At 41.8% G+C, this 20346-nt stretch overlaps 2 protein-coding genes across 3 annotated transcripts in view; one reads left to right on the top strand and one right to left on the bottom strand.

Moving 5' to 3' along the window:
• The window catches only part of EIF4E3 (eukaryotic translation initiation factor 4E family member 3), a 26971-nt gene extending 13158 nt beyond the window's left edge, over window positions 1–13813 (bottom strand). The window contains exon 1 of one of the 2 annotated variants that reach the window (XM_075834039.1): window positions 13740–13813. Coding sequence is in view for 1 of the 2 variants with exons in the window: in XM_075834040.1 (XP_075690155.1) it covers window positions 1345–1550 (206 nt within the window). In the remaining variant the exon portion in view is untranslated. Of the gene's footprint in view, window positions 1–1344; window positions 1604–13739 lie in introns of those variants that run through there. The other variant, XM_075834040.1, reaches the window with a different exon arrangement.
• Window positions 13585–15743, top strand: GPR27 (G protein-coupled receptor 27). The gene has a single exon (XM_075834038.1). The coding sequence runs from the start codon at window positions 13946–13948 to the stop codon at window positions 15056–15058; it is 1113 nt and encodes a 370-aa protein (XP_075690153.1). The 5' UTR covers window positions 13585–13945; the 3' UTR covers window positions 15059–15743.
• Window positions 15744–20346: the final 4603 nt, after the last annotated feature.

Below are 20346 nucleotides of genomic sequence, written 5' to 3' on the forward strand. Positions count from 1 at the left end.
GAACAATGGCTGTGAAAGACATCACTATGGATGAAAAGTCACTATGAAAGTAGTATTATAACTTTATGAATAATGGCCGAACCGCAGCCTCTCAAAGGCAAGGTCTAACCAGTTCAGCTATAGTAGGACCTGCTTACATGCCACCGGAGTGAAGAGCTGCGGGAGAGGCGCCCTTACTATGCAAGACTCAATGCAAGGGTCATCCATTGATGCACGCTATATAAAGAGGGTTCTCAATGCTTTATAGTAGGGGATCCGATCGCTGGGACCGCATCAATCAGTATAATGAAGAGGCAGCCGCCCGCAAGGAAAGGTTATTCTACTTCTGAAAAACCCATTAGTTTAAAAGACTCATTTCCATACACCCGATTAGGGCCTTCTGAGTTTGAGGGGGAGGGGGTCCTCGGTTCAGGATCATCGCTTGACCGGAATGGTTACAAAGAGTCTCCCTCTGGAGGAGCGGTCCTGTATTACACATCCTACTGATGTGAATGGACACTAATGCTACGAGCGCTCATCCCCGTACATAGATCCTTATGAAAGCAAACAAGCGCCGATCAACAAGTAGTCTCATTGATTGGCGCTCGTTTACATGGCCCAGGTCGGGCGGTGTAATATCTCAACCTGCCAGGTGTCCTAAAAGATCAGAGGTGATCGATGGGGGTCCCAGCAGGAATCTGCTGAATATCAAGGCATCCTTCTAACTAGTAGAGGGATTGCCCAAAGTGGAAAATCCCTTTAAGAACTCCTAGGGGGGGGGGTCTGCATTAGAAAAGGGGTTGCTGTCCAGATGGGTGTACCCACTTCAGAGGATTTACACACATAAGCAACTCCTGAAACTGTTCCAACCACAAGATGGAGGATTACACCATGACAACCATCAGACGGCAGGCAATTTAATTCACATTCAAATATATATTTTTTTTAGGATTGAACAATAAATTTCTAAAAACAAACAAACATTTTGCGCATTCAGAGGACACCAGTCATCTAAAGCAACATGAACTTTCACCAGGGAAACAAAAAAAGACTTAGAATCGCTACCGGGTCTGTAATGTTCAGAAGCAGCAGACAAAGTACAGTCCCATGAGAACTATCATAGGGTCACCGGGCGCAACAATGCATATAGGAGATAGAATGTACATATCAACAGAGGGGGAGGGGAAGCTGCAGCCAACAGAGAATGGTGACAGTGTACACAGAATGGGGGAGGGGAGCGACTAGCACCGGTAATTAGAGCCGTAGTCACAGCTGCGGGTTGATTACCGGTCCGGTTCAGCAGACAAGGAACAGCAGCCATCAATCCCTGCCCCCAGCAGCAGCGTCCGCCCTCCCCCCCGTTACCTGTCCAGCCAGAAGGTCCAGGGAGAATTTAGCGGGATGCCCTCACTATCCGGCTCCTGCGGCAGCTCCAGGTCGGTTATCTCGGTCCGGTGATGGTTCAGGTGCAGCTGCTCGTCGCTGTCAGACTTGAGCTGCAGCCGGTCCGGACCCGCGGGGAGCGCCATCTTCCTGTGGAGGCGCCGCTTACGCTCCACCCCCGCCAACATCGTCACAGGCTACGTTGCTGCTGACTCACTCACCTGACGCGGCGCACGGCTCGGCAGCTATAGCAACGGAACGCGTGACGTCACCGCTGCTGCTTCCTGATTGGAAGGGGCGGGAGAATTCATTCCTGTTCCGTGACTGGACGAGACGGGTGACGTCACGCCGGCATATTGCTGCCATTAGGTCATCTAATCGCACTGGGTTTCCCTATTTATGGTAATTTATGGTTTATGATAAAAATGGCGTCTGTGTCCTGAGCTGGAAATAATGATATATATAAATGCTGATTGATTTTTAACTATTGAGCTACAGCCGCAGTCGAGAGGAATACATTGCGCTGCATGTCGTATTGTGGACTGCATGTAAAAAAAACTGACATTACACGGACCTATGCAATTTAAGGGTATGTTCACACGAGGGCGTCCGTTACGGCTGAAATTACGGGGATGTTTCAGCCTGAAAACATCCCCGTAATTTCAGCCGTACCGGCATGTGCAGGCGCTTGAACGCCGCGTCCATTACGGCCGTAATTAGCGCTGCTATTCATTGGAGTCAATGAATAACGGCTCCAATTACGGCCAAAGAAGTGACAGGTCACTTCTTTGACGCGGGCGTCTATTTACGTGCCGTCATTTGACAGCGGCGCGTAAATATACGCCTCGTGTGAACAGACAAACGTCTGCCCATTGCTTTCAATGGGCAGATGTTTGTCAGCGCTATTGAGGCGCTATTTTCAGACGTAAATCGGGGCAAAAACGCCCGAATTACGTCCGTAAATAGGCCGTGTGAACATACCCTAATGGGGCTACTCAGACGTCCGTGATTTTTCACTGCATGTCCTAATCTGGTCCGTTTTCGCAGACCACGTCACCCATTAAAGTCTACGGCTGCGTGAAAATCACGGACGTCGTCCATGTGCTGTCCGTGTTTCACGCAACAGTTGCTAAAGAAATGCTGAGAAAATAAATTTAAAAATTGGCAAAAACTGATGGCATACGGAACTGAAATGCATAAAATACGGTCTGCGTTTTGCGGACGCAAAACAAACACGCTTGTCTGAATGAGGCCTATGGGTAAGCGACCATGGAGAATCATTAACACCGCCGCAATGCGTTTGACAGCCGCGCCGCCACCCTGTTTGGTGCTGCTGGGAGTTGCTCGTTAATGGCTGTGCGTTATTGCGGGTAAAACGTCCGTTTACCTGCAAAATTGTGCACCCATAAAGGGTATATTTGTTATCGGCTGTTTTACACGCAGCAAGGCGCCGCCATTAACTAACAAATTGCCAAGTCGCGTCAATGCTGCTTCGTGAGGCCGAATTCAGACGACCATATTGTACGTTAAAACAACGGCCGGCACACGTGCAACTCGGACGTGAAAAATTGCAGTTTTTCGTGTCCGAGTTTGCACTCGTTCGTGTGAATCTGGCCTTAGGATATGTTCACACTTATTGAAAAATGCGAGACTAATTTCAAGGTAAAACAGCCTGTGAATCCAGATGTTTTTGGAGCTGATTTTGGTGTTTGCAGTGTCTTTTATTAAGACGTTTTTCATAGCATCAGCTCCAAAAATGCCTTAGGAAGTGACATGCTACTTTTTTTATGACGTGTATTTTTCCGAGGCGTTTTTTTAATTCAGCAGCGAAAAAATACGCCTCATGAACAGCACAGTGTATTTCCCATTGAAGTCAATGGGAAACTGTTTGCAAGCGTATTTCGGAGCGTAATGCGAGCCTTTAACGCTCCATAATACGCCCGAAAATAAGCGCTGTGAACATACCCTAAGGCTATGTTCACACGGCGAACAAAAAAAACGGCTGTAAAATACGGAGGGAGGGAAAACAGCCTCTGATTTTCAGCCGTTTTTTAAGCATCAAGCGTTTTTTGATGCGTTTTTTAAGGCTGTCTTTGGAGCTGGTTTTCTATAGAGACAATGAAAAACGGCTCCAAAAACGTCTCAACAAGTGACATGCACTTCTTTTTTACGGGGAGTTTTTTTTACGCGCCGTTTTTACAAACCGCCGCATAAAGAAAACGCCCCGTGGGAACGAAATGCAGTTTTTCCCATTGAAATGGGCTGATGTTTGGAGGTGTTCAGCCCCCCCGTATTTTCATTTAAAAATAAGCCATGTGAATATACCCTAAGGGCGGATTTACACGAACGTGATTTACGTCCGTGCAACCCGCGTGGGTCGCACGGACCTATGCAAGTCTATGGGGCAGTGCAGACTGTCTGTGCGTAAAACTCACGACATGTTCTATATTTCGGCGTTTTTCACGCATCACGCACCCATTGAAGTCAATGGTTGCGTGAAAATCACGCGCACCACATGGAAGCACTTCCGTGGGACGCGCGTTATTCGCGCAACAGCAGTAAAATAATGAACGTAAACAGAAAAGCACCACGTGCTTTTCTGTTTACAAACATCCAAACGGAGTGTCAAAATCACGCAGCCGCGCATCCATATGAACATAACACACGGAGCTGTCAAGTGCCTTTTGCGCATGCAAAACGCTGCGGTTTTTGCGTGCGAAAAACACACACGCTCGTGTAAATCCGCCATAAGGCTGAGTTACGTGGGCAGATTTCCGCCGATAACAGGTAAATCGGCACTCGTACTTGGGCTGATGTTAACAGTATGGAGACGAGCAATGGTTAAAGGGGTTTCCCAGAATCAAGAATTATCACCTATCCACAAGATAAGTGATCGTTTTCTGATCCCTGGGACCCCCACCAGATCCTCTTTACTGCACCCGCCACAGCGAGGAGGAGCTTGAATGAAGCAGCGGTCCAGCATGCACCCGCTTCTCCATTCAATGTCTTTGAGAATGATGGAAACAGCCGAGCACTGTACTTGGCTGTTTCCGTCATTCCCATAATCTTTTAATGAAGCGGGAGTGCGCACGCTCGACCGCCGCTCCATACAATGTCCTTCTCCCTGCGGTTGGGCAGTGAGGAGGAACAGGGGGTTCGGGACCCAGCGTTCAGACAATTATCACATAACTCTCAATCGGCAGTCATTTTAATTCTGGTACAACCACTTTCATACAATCATTTGGTCCCCATACAGTGTACATATTGTCGGCAGCACATCCCTCTTGTGTGCTGCCGACGACAACAATTATTTTTTTGGGTCACAGTAAGGTGGCGATCAGCTGACAAAAGATTGTTTGCTCGTGTGTCGGCTGATCGCTGCCCTGTTTACATGGGCCTAAAATCGGGATCGAGCGTTCGTACGAAGACTTGTTCACACGATCGTTGGCCCATGTAAATGGCCCCTTTCAGACGGGTGTAATACGGGGGGCTTTTGTGAGTTCAGTTCAGTAGAACCACAAAGGTTTGAGGTCTTGTGGCCGTGACAATATTATTGCCGTCTGACAGAAGCCTAAGGCCTCATTCACACTTTGCACTCATTTCACACCATGTTGCAGTGAGTTTGGCTCCATATTGCACACCCCATTTCCTCCTAGAAGTTGTAGGCATTATGCTGTGTAAAACGGCTTGTGAAATTGAACGTCTCCAGGGAATTACATTCGACCTACTCCACATTGACTGACTACGGAGCCAACACAGTGTTAATGAGGCCCAATGTTATCTAATATGGATCTAATATTAGGTAATTCAGCTATTTGTATGGCCACGTTTGGGTGCGGCACATGTGGCGTATTTGCCTTGTATTTCCGCAGCATAATAAGTGGAGTAGCTGTCCATAGCAACCAATCAGATTGCACCTTTTATTTTTCAGAGAGCCTATTGAAAATGAAAGCAGCGACCTAATTGGTTGTCATGGGCAAATTCTCATTTTTCATAAGTCTCCCCCAATGTCTGTCTGATACTAAGTGGAAAATCACATTTAGGCCTCATTTACACGAGCGTGTGCGTTTTGCGCGCGCAAAAAACGCTGCGTTTTGCGCGCGCAAAAGGCACTTGGCAGCTCCGTGTGTCATCCGTGTATGATGCGCGGCTGCGTGATTTTCGCGCAGCCGCCATCATAGAGATGAGGCTAGTCGACGCCCGTCACTGTCCAAGGTGCTGAAAGAGCTAACTGATCTGCAGTAACTCTTTCAGCACCCTCGACAGTGAATGCCGAACACAATATACACCAATCTGTGAATAAAAAAAGACTTTCATACTTACCAAGAACTTCCTGCTTCCCCCAGTCCGGGCTCCCGGCCGTTGCCTTGGTGACGCGTCCCTCTCTTGTCATCCGGCCCCACCTCCCAGGATGACGCCGCAGTCCATGAGACCGCTGCAGCCTGTGATTGGCTGCAGCCTGTGCTTGGCCTGTGATTGGCTGCAGCTGTCATTTGGACTGAACTGTCATCCCGGGAGGTCGGACCGGAGTTATCGGTAAGTCAGAACGTCTTTTTTTTTTTACAGGTTCATGGATTTTCGGAGCGGAAGTCACTGTCCATGGTGCTGAACCAGTTTAACGCTTTCAGCACCGTGGACAGTGACTGTCTCCTGACGTCGCGTACCCGAACATTTTTTACCGGTTTCGGTCAAAACGAGTTTGGCCGAACCCGGTGAAGTTCGGTGCGCTCATCTCGAATTTGACACTCCGTTTGGATGTTTGTAAACAGAAAAGCACGTGGTGCTTTTCTGTTTACATTCAGGAGTTTGACAGCTCTTGCGTGATTTTCGCGCATGCAACGCAGGACCGTCCGTGTGGCATGCGTTGTTTTCACGCACCCATTGAAGTCAATGGGTGCGTGTTGCGTGAAAAACGCAAGAATATAGAACATGTCGTGAGTTTTACGCAACGCACTCACGCAGCGCAAAATTCACGCATCGTCTAAACAGCCCCATAGACTATTATAGGTGCGTACGACACGCGTGAAAAGCACGCGCGTCGCACGCGCGTATAATACGCTCGTGTAAATGAGGCCTTAAGGTGAAGCCACACCCCCAAAACCACACCCAGTTTCTACCGGCGTTAAAATGTATTTACACGTGCCTATTTTGGGGTGTTTTTTGCAGCACGTGTAAAAACACCCCAAACCTGGCCTTTTTTTTTTTTGGTTGAAAAATGTGGCACCCCTAATTGTGATCTGTATATACATCTATATCTGTAGCTGCAATGTCGGGGGGGGGGGGGGGAAATACAGCTCAATATGGATATAACATTGTGTATTATGTGTCTGTATTTTGGGCCATTTAATGCGTCAAAACCTGAATATCAAACCAGCTGTGTAAAGCTGACCTAAGACCCTGTTCACACACAGTTGCCAACTTTTGAGAACACGCGTCAGGATGATGCATACATTTTGTGTACATAGCCGTGCCCCCAAATACTGACCATACCCTCATGATAACTGTCGGAGTGTCCGCATTAACTGTGCCAGCCATAGGGTGCCCCCATAAGCAGTGCCCCTATTAACAATGCAAGACAGAGAGTGCCCCTATTAACAATGCAAGACAGAGGGTGCCCCCGGCAACAGTGCCTAAGCCAGTTACAACTAGCAGCCACTAAGGCTATGTTCACACCTGCGCTAGGAAATCTGTTTTTCTGTTCCGTCACAAGAGCAGAAAAAAGGAATTCAATGCTGTCACATGACTGACACCAACGCCCCCCGATGGACCCCAATGACTTTAATTGGGTCTGTCGGGTCTCCGTCATTTTCCAGGAAAAAATAGCTTTTTTGAGGATTTTTTTAGGGAATCAGAGATGTAACAGCTGCTTTGTGTATGTCCCAACTGGACGATCCTTTTCCTAATAGACAATATGGACATCCCAGAGGGGGGTCACCCTATGTAGGACCCCTCTTCATTACCCAGAGTGGAGAGCAACTGGAAAGAGCATCTCCTTCACGGATAAACTTGTTGACACCGGGCATTGCAGCAGAGTGTGATCCTTCACAGCAGGTAAAATCTGTGGACACCGCAGCCCATAGTGTCAGGGTTTTCTTTTCAGCAGTCGGACCTGCGTCAGTCGTCTGATCACTAAGAGAGATCTATCCGTCATCAATATACATTTTCTAATATCTATCTATCTATCTCATATCTATCTATCTATCTATCTATCTATCTATCTATCTATCTATCTATCTATCTATCTATCTATCTATCTATCTATCTATCTATCTATCTATCTATCTATCTATCTCTCCCTATCATGTATGTATCTATCTATCTATCTATCTATCTATCTATCTATCTATCTATCTATCTATCTATCTATCTATCTATCTATCTCATATCTATCTATCTATCTATCTATCTATCTATCTATCTATCTATCTATCTATCTATCTATCTATCTATCTATCTATCTATCTTCTACTTCATATCTATCTATCTATCTATCTATCTATCTATCTATCTATCTATCTATCTATCTATCTATCTATCTATCTATCTATCTATCTATCTATCTATCTATCTATCTCATATCTATCTATCTATCTATCTATCTATCTATCTATCTATCTATCTATCTATCTATCTATCTATCTATCTATCTATCTCTCCCTATCATGTATGTATCTATCTATCTATCTATCTATCTATCTATCTATCTATCTATCTATCTATCTATCTATCTATCTATCTATCTATCTATCTATCTATCTATCTATCTATCTATCTATCTATCTATCTCATATCTATCTATCTATCTATCTATCTATCTATCTATCTATCTATCTATCTATCTATCTATCTATCTATCTATCTATCTATCTTCTACTTCATATCTATCTATCTATCTATCTATCTATCTATCTATCTATCTATCTATCTATCTATCTATCTATCTATCTATCTATCTTCTACTTCATATCTATCTATCTATCTATCTATCTATCTCATATCTATCTATCTATCTATCTATCTATCTATCTATCTATCTATCTATCTATCTATCTATCTATCTATCTATCTATCTATCTATCTATCTATCTTCTACTTCATATATATCTATCTATCTATCTATCTATCTATCTCATATCTATCTATCTATCTATCTATCTATCTATCTATCTATCTATCTATCTATCTATCTATCTATCTATCTATCTATCTATCTATCTATCTATCTATCTATCTATCTATCTCTCCCTATCATGTATCTATCTATCTATCTATCTATCTATCTATCTATCTATCTATCTATCTATCTATCTATCTATCTATCTATCTATCTATCTATCTATCTATCTATCTATCTATCTCTCCCTATCATGTATCTATCTATCTATCTATCTCATATCTATCTATCTATCTATCTATCTATCTATCTATCTATCTATCTATCTATCTATCTATCTATCTATCTATCTATCTATCTATCTATCTCTCCCTATCATGTATCTATCTCTCCCTATCATGTATCTATCTATCTATCTATCTATCTATCTATCTACTTCATATCTATCTATCTATCTATCTATCTATCTATCTATCTATCTATCTATCTATCTATCTATCTATCTATCTATCTATCTATCATCTATCTCATATCTATCTATCTATCTATCTATCTATCTATCTATCTATCTATCTATCTATCTATCTCATATCTATCTATCTATCTTCTACTTCATATCTATCTATCTATCTATCTATCTATCTATCTATCTATCTATCTATCTATCTATCTATCTATCTATCTATCTATCTATCTATCTATCTATCTCTCCCTATCATGTATCTATCTATCTATCTATCTATCTATCTATCTATCTATCTATCTATCTATCTATCTATCTATCTATCTATCTATCTCTCCCTATCATGTATCTATCTATCTATCTATCTATCTATCTATCTATCTATCTATCTATCTATCTATCTATCTATCTCATATCTATCTATCTATCTATCTATCTATCTATCTATCTATCTATCTATCTATCTATCTATCTATCTATCTATCTATCTATCTATCTATCTATCTATCTATCTATCTATCTATCTATCTTCTACTTCATATCTATCTATCTATCTATCTATCTATCTATCTATCTATCTATCTATCTATCTATCTATCTATCTATCTATCTATCTATCTATCTATCTATCTATCTATCTATCTCATATCTATCTATCTATCTATCTATCTATCTATCTATCTATCTATCTATCTATCTATCTATCTATCTATCTATCCATCCATCCATCCATCCATCCATCCATCCATCCATCTATCCTAGCAAAGAAGTTGCAGCACTTCAAAGAACTGCAATCAAAGTAGTGCTTTATTCATCAATGATGCAACGTTTTAGTCCTATCATCACAGGGCCCTTTTCAAGCTCAGTGATAGGGCTAAAATGCTGGTCCAGCATCAGGGGGGGAAACTGGGCTATCGCCCTGGGCCCCCATCCCCGGAGGGGCCTCATGCCAGAGGTGTAAAGAGATTCTCCTGCTGCCACCGGCAGACCCTCTTCATCTTTGGGCCTAGTTGCACGCCCTGCGACCAGGGCAGTAACGCAGAGGATGTCAGCATCCCGGCGCAGGCGGTATGATGACATCACTTCATCACACCACCTGCATCGGGTAGTGTAGAGCAGGAAGAGAACCCTGACTCTCGTCTTCGTGTGAACAATGTTTTGGTGAGTGTTAGGGTTTTTTCATTTATTTGAAGCAAATAGGGCAGTATTACTGTATGAGAGCACTAAAGTAGGCATTATTACAGTATAGGGGTACAATGGGGCATTATTACTGTATGGTAGGACAAAGGGGGTATTATTACTGGATGAGGCCACTAAAGGATGCATTATTACTGCATGGGGCACAAAGGGGGCACCAAAGGATGCATTATTAATGTATGGGGGCACAAAAGGGGCATTATTACTGTGTGGGGGCAAAAATGGGGCATTATTACTAATGGGGCTCTTTTACTGTATGAGGGCACAAAGGAGGCACTGTTACTGAGGAGACACTTTTATTCTGTGTGGGATCAAGGGGCATTATTACCATCTGGGGCACTAGATGGTGCGTTAGTTTAAAGCAGGGGTCTCAAGCACGCGGTCTGCGGGCCGCATGCGGCCCCTGGGGCTGTCATCTGCGGCCCGCGGGACACAGAGCCGCTAGTATAGGCTCTGCCCCGAGACTCTGGAATTCCCTGACATCGCTGTCCACATATGAACAGCGATGTGCCGCAGTGTCCAAAGGGGCTGCCCAATCTTGACATGTGTGTCTGCCAAACGCTGCTAGCTGAGCCGCCGGACTGCATTTAGCAACACTTAAACTGGAAAACTGGATTGTTGAAATAAGCACGTGGAGAAATCTCTCAAATGTTAAACCTAACGGTATTATTATAGTAATGTAGTATTATTATTATTATTATAGTAATGTAGTATTATTATTATTATAGTAATATAGTGTTATAGTAGATCAAATAACTAATTGATTAACAATAATTTTGTATTGTATCAAATGTGAAAGTAATGCGGCCCGTCAACTTCCCATTTTTTCTATATGCGGCCCACTTACCCGGCCGAGTTTGAGACCCCTGGTTTAAAGAGTGGGGTATAGGTGGGGAGGGTGCTGAAAAAGCGAGGAACCAGTATGTCTGTGTGTCAAATTCTGCAGAGACGAGTTGAGGCTGAAAGAAATCATAATAGCAGTCTGGGCCGGATGGAGCAGAAAAGGGAAAGTGAACAACTCCAATCAGAGAAGACGTCGCCGGCGAGTCACTGGATGTAACTGCACTGTATTCACTTATATAGTCTGCAGAGCGCCTGTGTAGGACTGGTATCTACCACTATATGGTCATTGCATTGTGGTAATATTGTTTTTGTACACTGTTTTTTATTCAGTAACAGTATGGTAATATTATTCAGTAACAGTATGAGGGTATTATTCAGTCACTATGTGGTTATGGTGTGGAGGTATTATTCAGTAACAGTATGGGGGTATTATTCAGTCACTATGTGGTTATGGTGTGGAGGTATTATTCAGTAACAGTATGGGGGTATTATTCAGTCACTATGTGGTTATGGTGTGGAGGTATTATTCAGTAACAGTATGGGAGTATTATTCACTCACTATGTGGTTATGGTGTGGCGGTATTATTGCTCTTTGTATAGTGAGTTGTGTTCAGTAACATTATTGTTAAAGGCATGGTGTCGCCCCAAAAACATGTTTTTTTTTTTAAATTTAAACATTTAGTGTGTGGGTGATTAAACATTGTTCAAATTTTTTTTATTTTTTTCGCGAGTCAGGAAATATTATAAATTTTTTCAAATTTATAATACTACCCATTTTTGGTCACTAGATGGAGCTAGTTGGAGCTAGTTCCCAAAATTGCAGCATTGCAACATTGGGTTAAAAGCTCTCGCTCTAGTGAGCTCTCAGCATCCCCCCCTCCTTTATCCTGGCTAGTGCCGGGATAAACGAGGGGTTTGAAAGGTTTAACCTCCTACACTGTGTGTCGCCATTTTTTGAGGTAACCCACAGTGTAGTAGGTTTACATACAGTAGTAAACACACACAAACACTAACATACATTGAAATCGCTTACCTGCTCCTGCCGCCGCGGCTCCCTCCGGCCCGTCCGCTCCCTTTGCTGCCGCTGTTCCATGTGCACAAGTCCGGAAGCCGCGACCGGAAGTAGTAATATTACAGTCCGGCCGCGACTTCCGGTCCACAGGAAAATGGCGCCGGACGGCGCCAATTTCGAATAGGACTGTGTGGGAGCGGCGCATGCGCAGTTCCCACACAGACGCCGTACACGGACGTGAATGGGACGGGAGCCGTTCACAGTCCCTATGGGACTGTGGCTGCCGTACTCCATGTCTGTGTGTGTCGTTAATCGACACACACAGAAATGGAACAAAAAATGGCAGCCCCCATAGGGAAGAAAAAGTGTAAAAATAAGAAACAGTAAAACACAAACACACAAATGAATATAAACGTTTTTATTACAGCACTAACATCTTTAACATATTAAAAAATTATTTGCCATGACACTGTTCCTTTAAGGATCTGCCAGGCACAGCTTCTGTATCCACGCCCATAGGTAGTCAGTCTGCACCTGCTTCTATGTCTGTGAGACTGACTCCATCTTCCACCACTCAGGATGCTCCCGCCCTCTGTCTATTTATACCTGCCTTTCCTGTTCCTCCTTGCTTGTGATTCTTGTTTTGTTTCCTGGCCCTGCTGCAGCTTCTTGTACCATTTGACCCTGCTTCATATTGACCCTGGCTTACTGACTACTCTCCTGCTCTGCGTTTGGTACCTCGTACACTCCTGGTTTGACTCGGCTCGTTCACCTCTCGTTGCTCACGGTGTTGCCGTGGGCAACTTCCCCTTTTCCCTTGCTTCTGTGTACCCTTGTCTGTTTGTCTGTCGTGCACTTATTGAGCGTAGGGACCGTCGCCCAGTTGTACCCCGTCGCCTAGGGCGGGTCGTTGCAAGTAGGCAGGGACTGAGTGGCGGGTAGATTAGGGCTCACTTGTCTGTTTCCCTACCCCCATCATTACAATTATGCAGGTAATATTTAATCTCTGTATGGTGGAACTGTTTGGTCCTGATATAGTGGTTATATGTATATGTTTTGTGTGTGAGAAGGGGGGACATATGCTTTGGGGCGTGCAACACTCATGGAGGTGCTAAAAATCAGCGCTGCCGCTCTCTGTACATCGACTTCTGAAATTGACTGTGTTGTTGATACAATAATTCAGCATTTGGGGCCCCACTTTTAATTTTTCCCATGACCGCACTTTTCTAAAATTGGCCCTACTAAAAAGTGGCATCATGGATGAATAAATTACTACTTAGATTGAAATTCTTTTGGAGTGCTGCAACTTCTTTGCTATTTGTTTGACTTGGACCCGAATCAAGGTCTTGATCACTGGAACCCATCTATAATACACTTATTGAAGTACTGCTTCCCTGTGTATCTATCCATCTATTCATCTATCTATCTATCTATCTATCTATCTATCTATCTATCTATCTATCTATCTATCTATCTATCTATCTATCTATTATCTATCTATCTATCTATCTATCTATCTATCTATCTATCTATCTATCTATCTATCTATCTATCTATCTGTCTGTCTGTCTGTCTGTCTGTCTGTCTGTCTGTCTGTCTGTCTATCTATCTTTCTATCTATCTATCTGTCTATTTCTCATCACCGATTCACAGATCATCTACATGGATTGAATAGCACTCAATTTAGGGAAGATGACATCAATGTACCTGCTGCGTTTGTGTTTCCCATCCCCATGGATTTCACTGACCAGAGAAAGGATCCAGTTGTACAGATCAGCAGCGATGACAGAGGCAGTCGTCCTGCAATCAGACGTGGGCAATCTGTGTATCCAGCACACACTGTGCCTGCTGCTGCTGCTGCTGTGCCTTCACCTTGCATATATATTATAGCAGAGCCTGAGCTGCCGGATGATTCTCCTGATCTGCACAGGACTTGCAGGCAGCGGCTGTCTCCATGGCTGGTCATGAGCTGCAGAAAAGCAATGCATCCCTTCTCCCCACTGACATCAGCTCTGGCTCGGTGGCTAAGCTGGCATCCCTGGGCATCATCGCCTGTGTCAGCTTGCTGGGCAATCTTCTATTTGCATTCATCACCCTGAGAGACAAGAGCCTGCATAGGACTCCCTATTACCTGATGCTGGATCTGTGCATTGGAGATTTCATCCGTTCCTTGCTTTGTTTCCCTCTGGTGCTGAAATCCATCAGCAGCGGATCCCAATGGACCTACAGCAAGAGGAGCTGCCGGATCATGGCCTTTGGAGCGGTTTTGCTTTGCTTCCATGCTGCCTTTATGCTGCTGTCCATCAGTTTGACCAGGTACATGGCCATAGCCCACCATAGGTTCTACTGCAAGAGGATGACAGGTTGGGCATGCATCCTAGTCATTGCTATGGCATGGATCCTTTCCATGGCTATGGCCCTACCACCTGTCTTTGAGGTGGGCACCTACAAGTTTATTAGGGAAGAAGACCAATGCATTTTTGAGCATCGTTATGTGAAGGCCAATGACAGCCTGGGCTTTCTTCTAATGCTGGTCTTCATTGTGGGGGCCACACACTTTATCTACATGAAGCTTCTGTTCTTTATATATGACCACAGGAAGATGAAGCCTGCTCAGTTGACTCCAGCCATCAGCCAAAACTGGAGTTTTCATGGACCTGGGGCTGCTGGGCAAGCGGCTGCCAACTGGATAGCAGGATTTGGAAGAGGTCCAACACCACCCACTTTGGTGGGCATGAGGCAGACCACTCAGACCCAGATCAGGAGACTTCTGGTGCTGGAGGAATTCAAGCTAGAAAAGAGGCTCAGCAAGATGTTCTATATCATTACCTTCTTGTTTCTCCTCTTCTGGGCCCCTTACCTAGTGGCTTGCTATCTTAGGGTCTTTATGAAGTCTGCCGCTTTCCCCCAGGGGTATCTGACTGTGGCAGTGTGGTTAACATTTGCTCAGGCTGGATTAAACCCCATTGTCTGTTTCATGCTGAACAAAGAAATCAGGTTGTGCTTGAGATCCTATATACCTTGCAGGAACACCCAAACACAAAGGGAGCCTTATATTGATACATAACATCTTAGTATATCCCTGGAATAGAAGGGCAATTATAATTCATTATGCCAGGGATGGTTTGGGGTAGCTAATGCCACCTACTGCTCCAATATTTGTGATTCATTGGCTGGCATGATGTTGTGTTGCCTGGGTGCAGTGGTGGGGGCTGGCAGCTTTTGGGTTGACTACCAGCTGACCTGCTGTCAATCATTGCTCTCCTGGAGTGATCCTCATGATGATGAGGGTGGCAGGATGCAGCTAGACTACAAGATATCAGGATGAAGACTGGATACATTGTGGGTAACCATAGAAACATGAAACATTTACTGCAGTCATTATTGTATGTTAATAGCTTTGACACCCTGTTGGGGGGTGAGGTGATAATTATGGGCTTCCTCATGAAGGGGTCGGGGGCAGTCATGGATTTTAATAGAGGGCAAAAACATATACTGTTGTTTTATAGTCCCCTTAGTAGAAGAAGAACCTTTTATGACTGAACAGAATTTTGTAACATTGTATTAATTTGTATGAAAGCAACACAATTGTAGTTTAATTGTTGGGTCTGCATAAAACTTTTTTGGGGTACTTTCGCCTTTAAAAAAGAGGGAGGGGTAATTGGAACAATTTGCTCTATCTATCTATCTATCTATCTATCTATCTATCTATCTATCTATCTATCTATGTATCTATCTATGTATCTATCTATCTATCTATCTATCTATCTATCTATCTATCTATCTATCTATCTATCTATCTATCTATCTATCTATCTATCTATCTATCTATCTATCTATCTCACATCTATCTATCATCTATCTATCTATCTATCTATCTATCTATCTATCTATCTATCTATCTATCTATCTATCTATCTATCTATCTATCTATCTATCTATCTATCTATCTATCTATCTATCATCTTCTACTTCATATCTATCTATCTATCTCATATCTATCTATCTATCTATCTATCTATCTATCTATCTATCTATCTATCTATCTATCTATCTATCTATCTATCTATCTTCTACTTCATATCTATCTATCTATCTATCTATCTATCTATCTATCTATCTATCTATCTATCTATCTATCTATCTATCTATCTATCTATCTATCTATCTATCTATCTATCTATCTTCTACTTCATATCTATCTATCTCATATCTATCTATCTATCTATCTATCTATCTATCTATCTATCTATCTATCTATCTATCTATCTATCTATCTATCTATCCAGCTTCTACTTCCTATCTATCTATCTATCTATCTATCTATCTATCTATCTATCTATCTATCTATCTATCCAACTCATATCTATCTATCTATCTATCTATCTATCTATCTATCTATCTATCTATCTATCTATCTATCTATCTATCTATCTATCTATCTATCTATCTATCTTCTACTTCATATCTATCTATCTATCTATCTATCTATCTATCTATCTATCTATCTATCTATCTATCTTCTACTTCATATCTATCTATCTATCTATCTATCTATCTATCTATCTATCTATCTATCTATCTATCTATCTATCTATCTATCTATCTATCTATCCCATATCTATCTATCAATCTATCTATCTATCTATCTATCTATCTATCTATCTATCTATCTATCTATCTATCTATCTATCTATCTATCTATCTATCTATCTATCCAACTCATATCTATCTATCTATCTATCTATCTATCTATCTATCTATCTATCTATCTATCTATCTATCTATCTATCTATCTATCTATCTATCTTCTACTTCATATCTATCTATCTATCTATCTATCTATCTATCTATCTATCTATCTATCTATCTATCTATCTATCTATCTATCTATCTATCATCTATCTATCTCCTTTGTAATATATATACTCTACATTTTCTGCTATTTTAACTTTTCTCAGTTTGTTTTTACTTTGTGCAGTGTAGGACATAAAATATCTTCTTCCTGCCTGGAAACCATCAGCAAGCTGCTGTTATTGTGACTTTCTTGTTTTGGGGTTAATGTATCAAATGATCACATTTACTAATACAGGCATACACCAGTATGTAATTACAGTGTAGTGTATACGTATTGTTGAGGAAAATGGCGCACACTACTGAACTACGGCAGGATGTGCCTTGCTGAACAGAAAAATGGTGGAAAACATTTTCAATTTAGTCGCACTTTAAACCAACTTGAAAATGTCTTAAGCATTGAAAAAAATGATTCAGGGCTCATGTACACAGCATTAACAAGGCGTCCCTATGTATTTCAGAACTGTAGGCACCCTGTGTGCCGCCGTATGGTGCCTCCATGAGGCAACGTATCATTTTAAAAAAAAGCATGTTTTGACAATAGGACAGTTGTAGTATATATTTAAAGGACCAGAACACTCTTAAAGGGCATGTCCACTTACATTTATTGGTTTATCCTGCCCTTCAGACGGGTATTACCAAAGCATTCTTTAATATTATTCACACAGGCTTATTTTACTTCTTTGGGTACTTGACATAATTATTTGCGTTATCAACTGGTATCTGTGTTTGATCTTAAATAAATTTTCTGTCTTATCAGAGACTCCTGCCCTCTGCCTCCCTCATTCTTTACACTGCAGCTCATCCTTTTCAGATTGGCTGCTGTGTGGGTGCACAAGCCCACCACAAACTTAGCAATTTGCTTGGAATGCCTCAATAAGGGGGAGCTTGGAGCAATGTCTCAAGATGTCATGTGCTGTGTCTATTATACACCAGTTACACCAGGTGTATGATGTACATGTTTTGAGATATAATATTAACCCTTGCTCTTCAATAGTGTTGTAAGTTGTATATTAACCTGATATGTTTAGCAACATGTTAGGATTTGTGGTGCTATATTCTATCTGACAGTTGATGGAGTGGTGGAATATGTAGACGATGAGAAAAAGGTCAAGAAAATGATTATATGATGTATAAACTTTTTGATCACTTGTGTATCAGGGCTATTATAACCCAGAGTCTACAAATTGCGTAGACTTCTATTGCAAATATATTCAGCGGTATTGCCAATATCGACCAATCAGATTACAACTGTGCTTATTCTCAGAAGACGAAAGCAGTGACCTGAATGTTTGTCATAGGCAACTCTTCCACTTGTTCTCTGCACTCATTTTTATAAATTTCCCTGTAGATGTGCCAATGGGGGTAATGAGGAGGCACGGTGTTAATAACAAAACTGGAATTATATTGGTTTTCATTGATTGATTTCATTGTGCCATGACTTTTGCTGCCTGCGTAATGTTTACATTCTGCAGCATGCACACCGCAGACTTTATACAATATTTTGTATGGTATACTGTATATGAACTCTGTATAGTCTACAAATTACATTGTAACATAACTATATCAAGAGAAGGGCTTACATTCACCACCTGGTGGCCGAAAGTAGTACTGCAGCTTTTCTTTTTTCATGATTTGGGAAGGGTTCCTAATATTTATATTACTAGAGTTCCCATTATAGCTAGTAAATTTAAGCAGCCAAGGGTGAATGTACTATAGAAGCAACCCTGGCAGCTAGTGCGGGCCTCATGAGGAAGGAGCTCCAAACATTTAGGAATATGGACATCATAGAGGGGGTCCCCAATAGGGACCCCTCTCTATAAGACAGAGCAAGGAGTGAGTAAGGAAGTGCTGGTTGGTCCCATCCTCTTTGCTGTTGGAGGTAAAAACTTATGCAGGACTCCCCTTCTCCAGATAAACTGCATTATCTAGAAACAAGGGGATGGGAATTGCCCCAGGGGTTATAGAAGGGGTGGAGGGGAAACAAACACCAAGCCATAGGTGACAAGACATCATGATAGGGAGTAATTTTGATTTTTGCTATGAGCCCCACTCCCTCCTATGTACGCCACTGACCACCTTATGGGGTGATGGGAACCAGTACCAGGATGGGGGCTCATTTTGAATCTTTATATGGGCTCCCTATCCTTTAAGTACACACCTGAGCTGTTCTTTGGAATTTTATATTTTTAATAATTAAAGGGTTAAATTCTTGTAGGAGTATACAATACACTTGGCCATTTTGTTGTGTGACCTGTGGTGAACGTATAGGGTCTTGTAGGATTTTTTTGCTGATGACATTCGGTCGTATGTGTGTAAATACCTGAAAATAATGTGGTTGATTTCAGAGAATATCTGTGTATTTTCTTCACTTCTATGCATTGTTATACCGAATTCACGCCTCATGCCCCTTTTATACAATATCTTTTTAAACTGAACTCTTTTGTATAAGAACTTGAAAATACAAAATTACAATTTCTTTCCAAAAAAGAAAAAATTGTAAAGATGGAAAAAATGTTGAAATGTGAAAAAAAAAGAATCTTGTAACATTTTACTTGTGATGTAGTCATTTCATATTTGCGCATTTTCAATAAACCTATTAAATAAAATGGAATTATTCAAATGATTGTTTTGTATCAATTCAATAAATTAAAATCAAACTTTGGTCTGAAACGCATAAGCAGTACATGATGTGATTAGGTCCTGTTTTGCTGTGTGGCTTTTTATACCTAAAGATTGCCTCAATAAAACTTTTGGATTTTAAAGACATAAAGGTACTGAACATATCTTTATTGTGCTATCAGTGTCAGTCTTCACTGTAGTTCTAGCATTCTATTAGTAAGTCAAAGAGATCACAATGAGCAGAGCTATAGATCTAGCCCTTCTATTCATTTAAATGGGTTGGGACTGCAATACTAGACGCAACCCAGAGTGGCGCTGTTTGAAGAAATCAGAAAGGTTTTTCTAAACTCATAGAACCCCTTTACTGTGAAAATCCAATCATGAACACCAATGCGTTGTATCTAAATCGGTCCAGTATGCTATGCTCAATAATACCTTAATATATCTTTATAGCTGTCGGAGCTTCATTTTTACAGAGCTCCAAATTCCTGGCATGGATGTATATAATAAAATTCTGGCTACCTGTAGCCACTAGTAGAGGGAGCTGACTGTATACAGTGTTATTATTGAGTCCACTGTATAATCAGTATGCAGTAAGCGCTTAAGCTCCCCCTAGTGGTTGATGCAGACAGCCAGAATTTCATAATTTATCTCAATGCAGGGTATTTGGAACTCTGTATCAGAAAAACGGACCACTGACCACTAGAAAGATATATTATGAAATGTAACATTAGTGAGTTTCGGACCGAAAAAAAATGTGGACATTCCCTTTAAATTAATTGTATACATTTGGAAATCTCTAAAGGGTTTTCCAAAACTTGTTCCTTTGTATTTGTTCTTCTGGGGTTCATATTATACAATAAAAAAAAATATGAATGT

This window comes from Rhinoderma darwinii, chromosome 7, assembly GCF_050947455.1.
Source record: "Rhinoderma darwinii isolate aRhiDar2 chromosome 7, aRhiDar2.hap1, whole genome shotgun sequence".
In the NCBI taxonomy this organism is placed as follows: domain Eukaryota; kingdom Metazoa; phylum Chordata; class Amphibia; order Anura; family Rhinodermatidae; genus Rhinoderma; species Rhinoderma darwinii.

Excerpts from the sequence above, each read along its gene's own strand:
- GPR27 (XM_075834038.1), top strand. The coding sequence starts at position 13,946 with ATGGCTGGTCATGAGCTGCAGAAAAGCAATGCATCCCTTCTCCCCACT.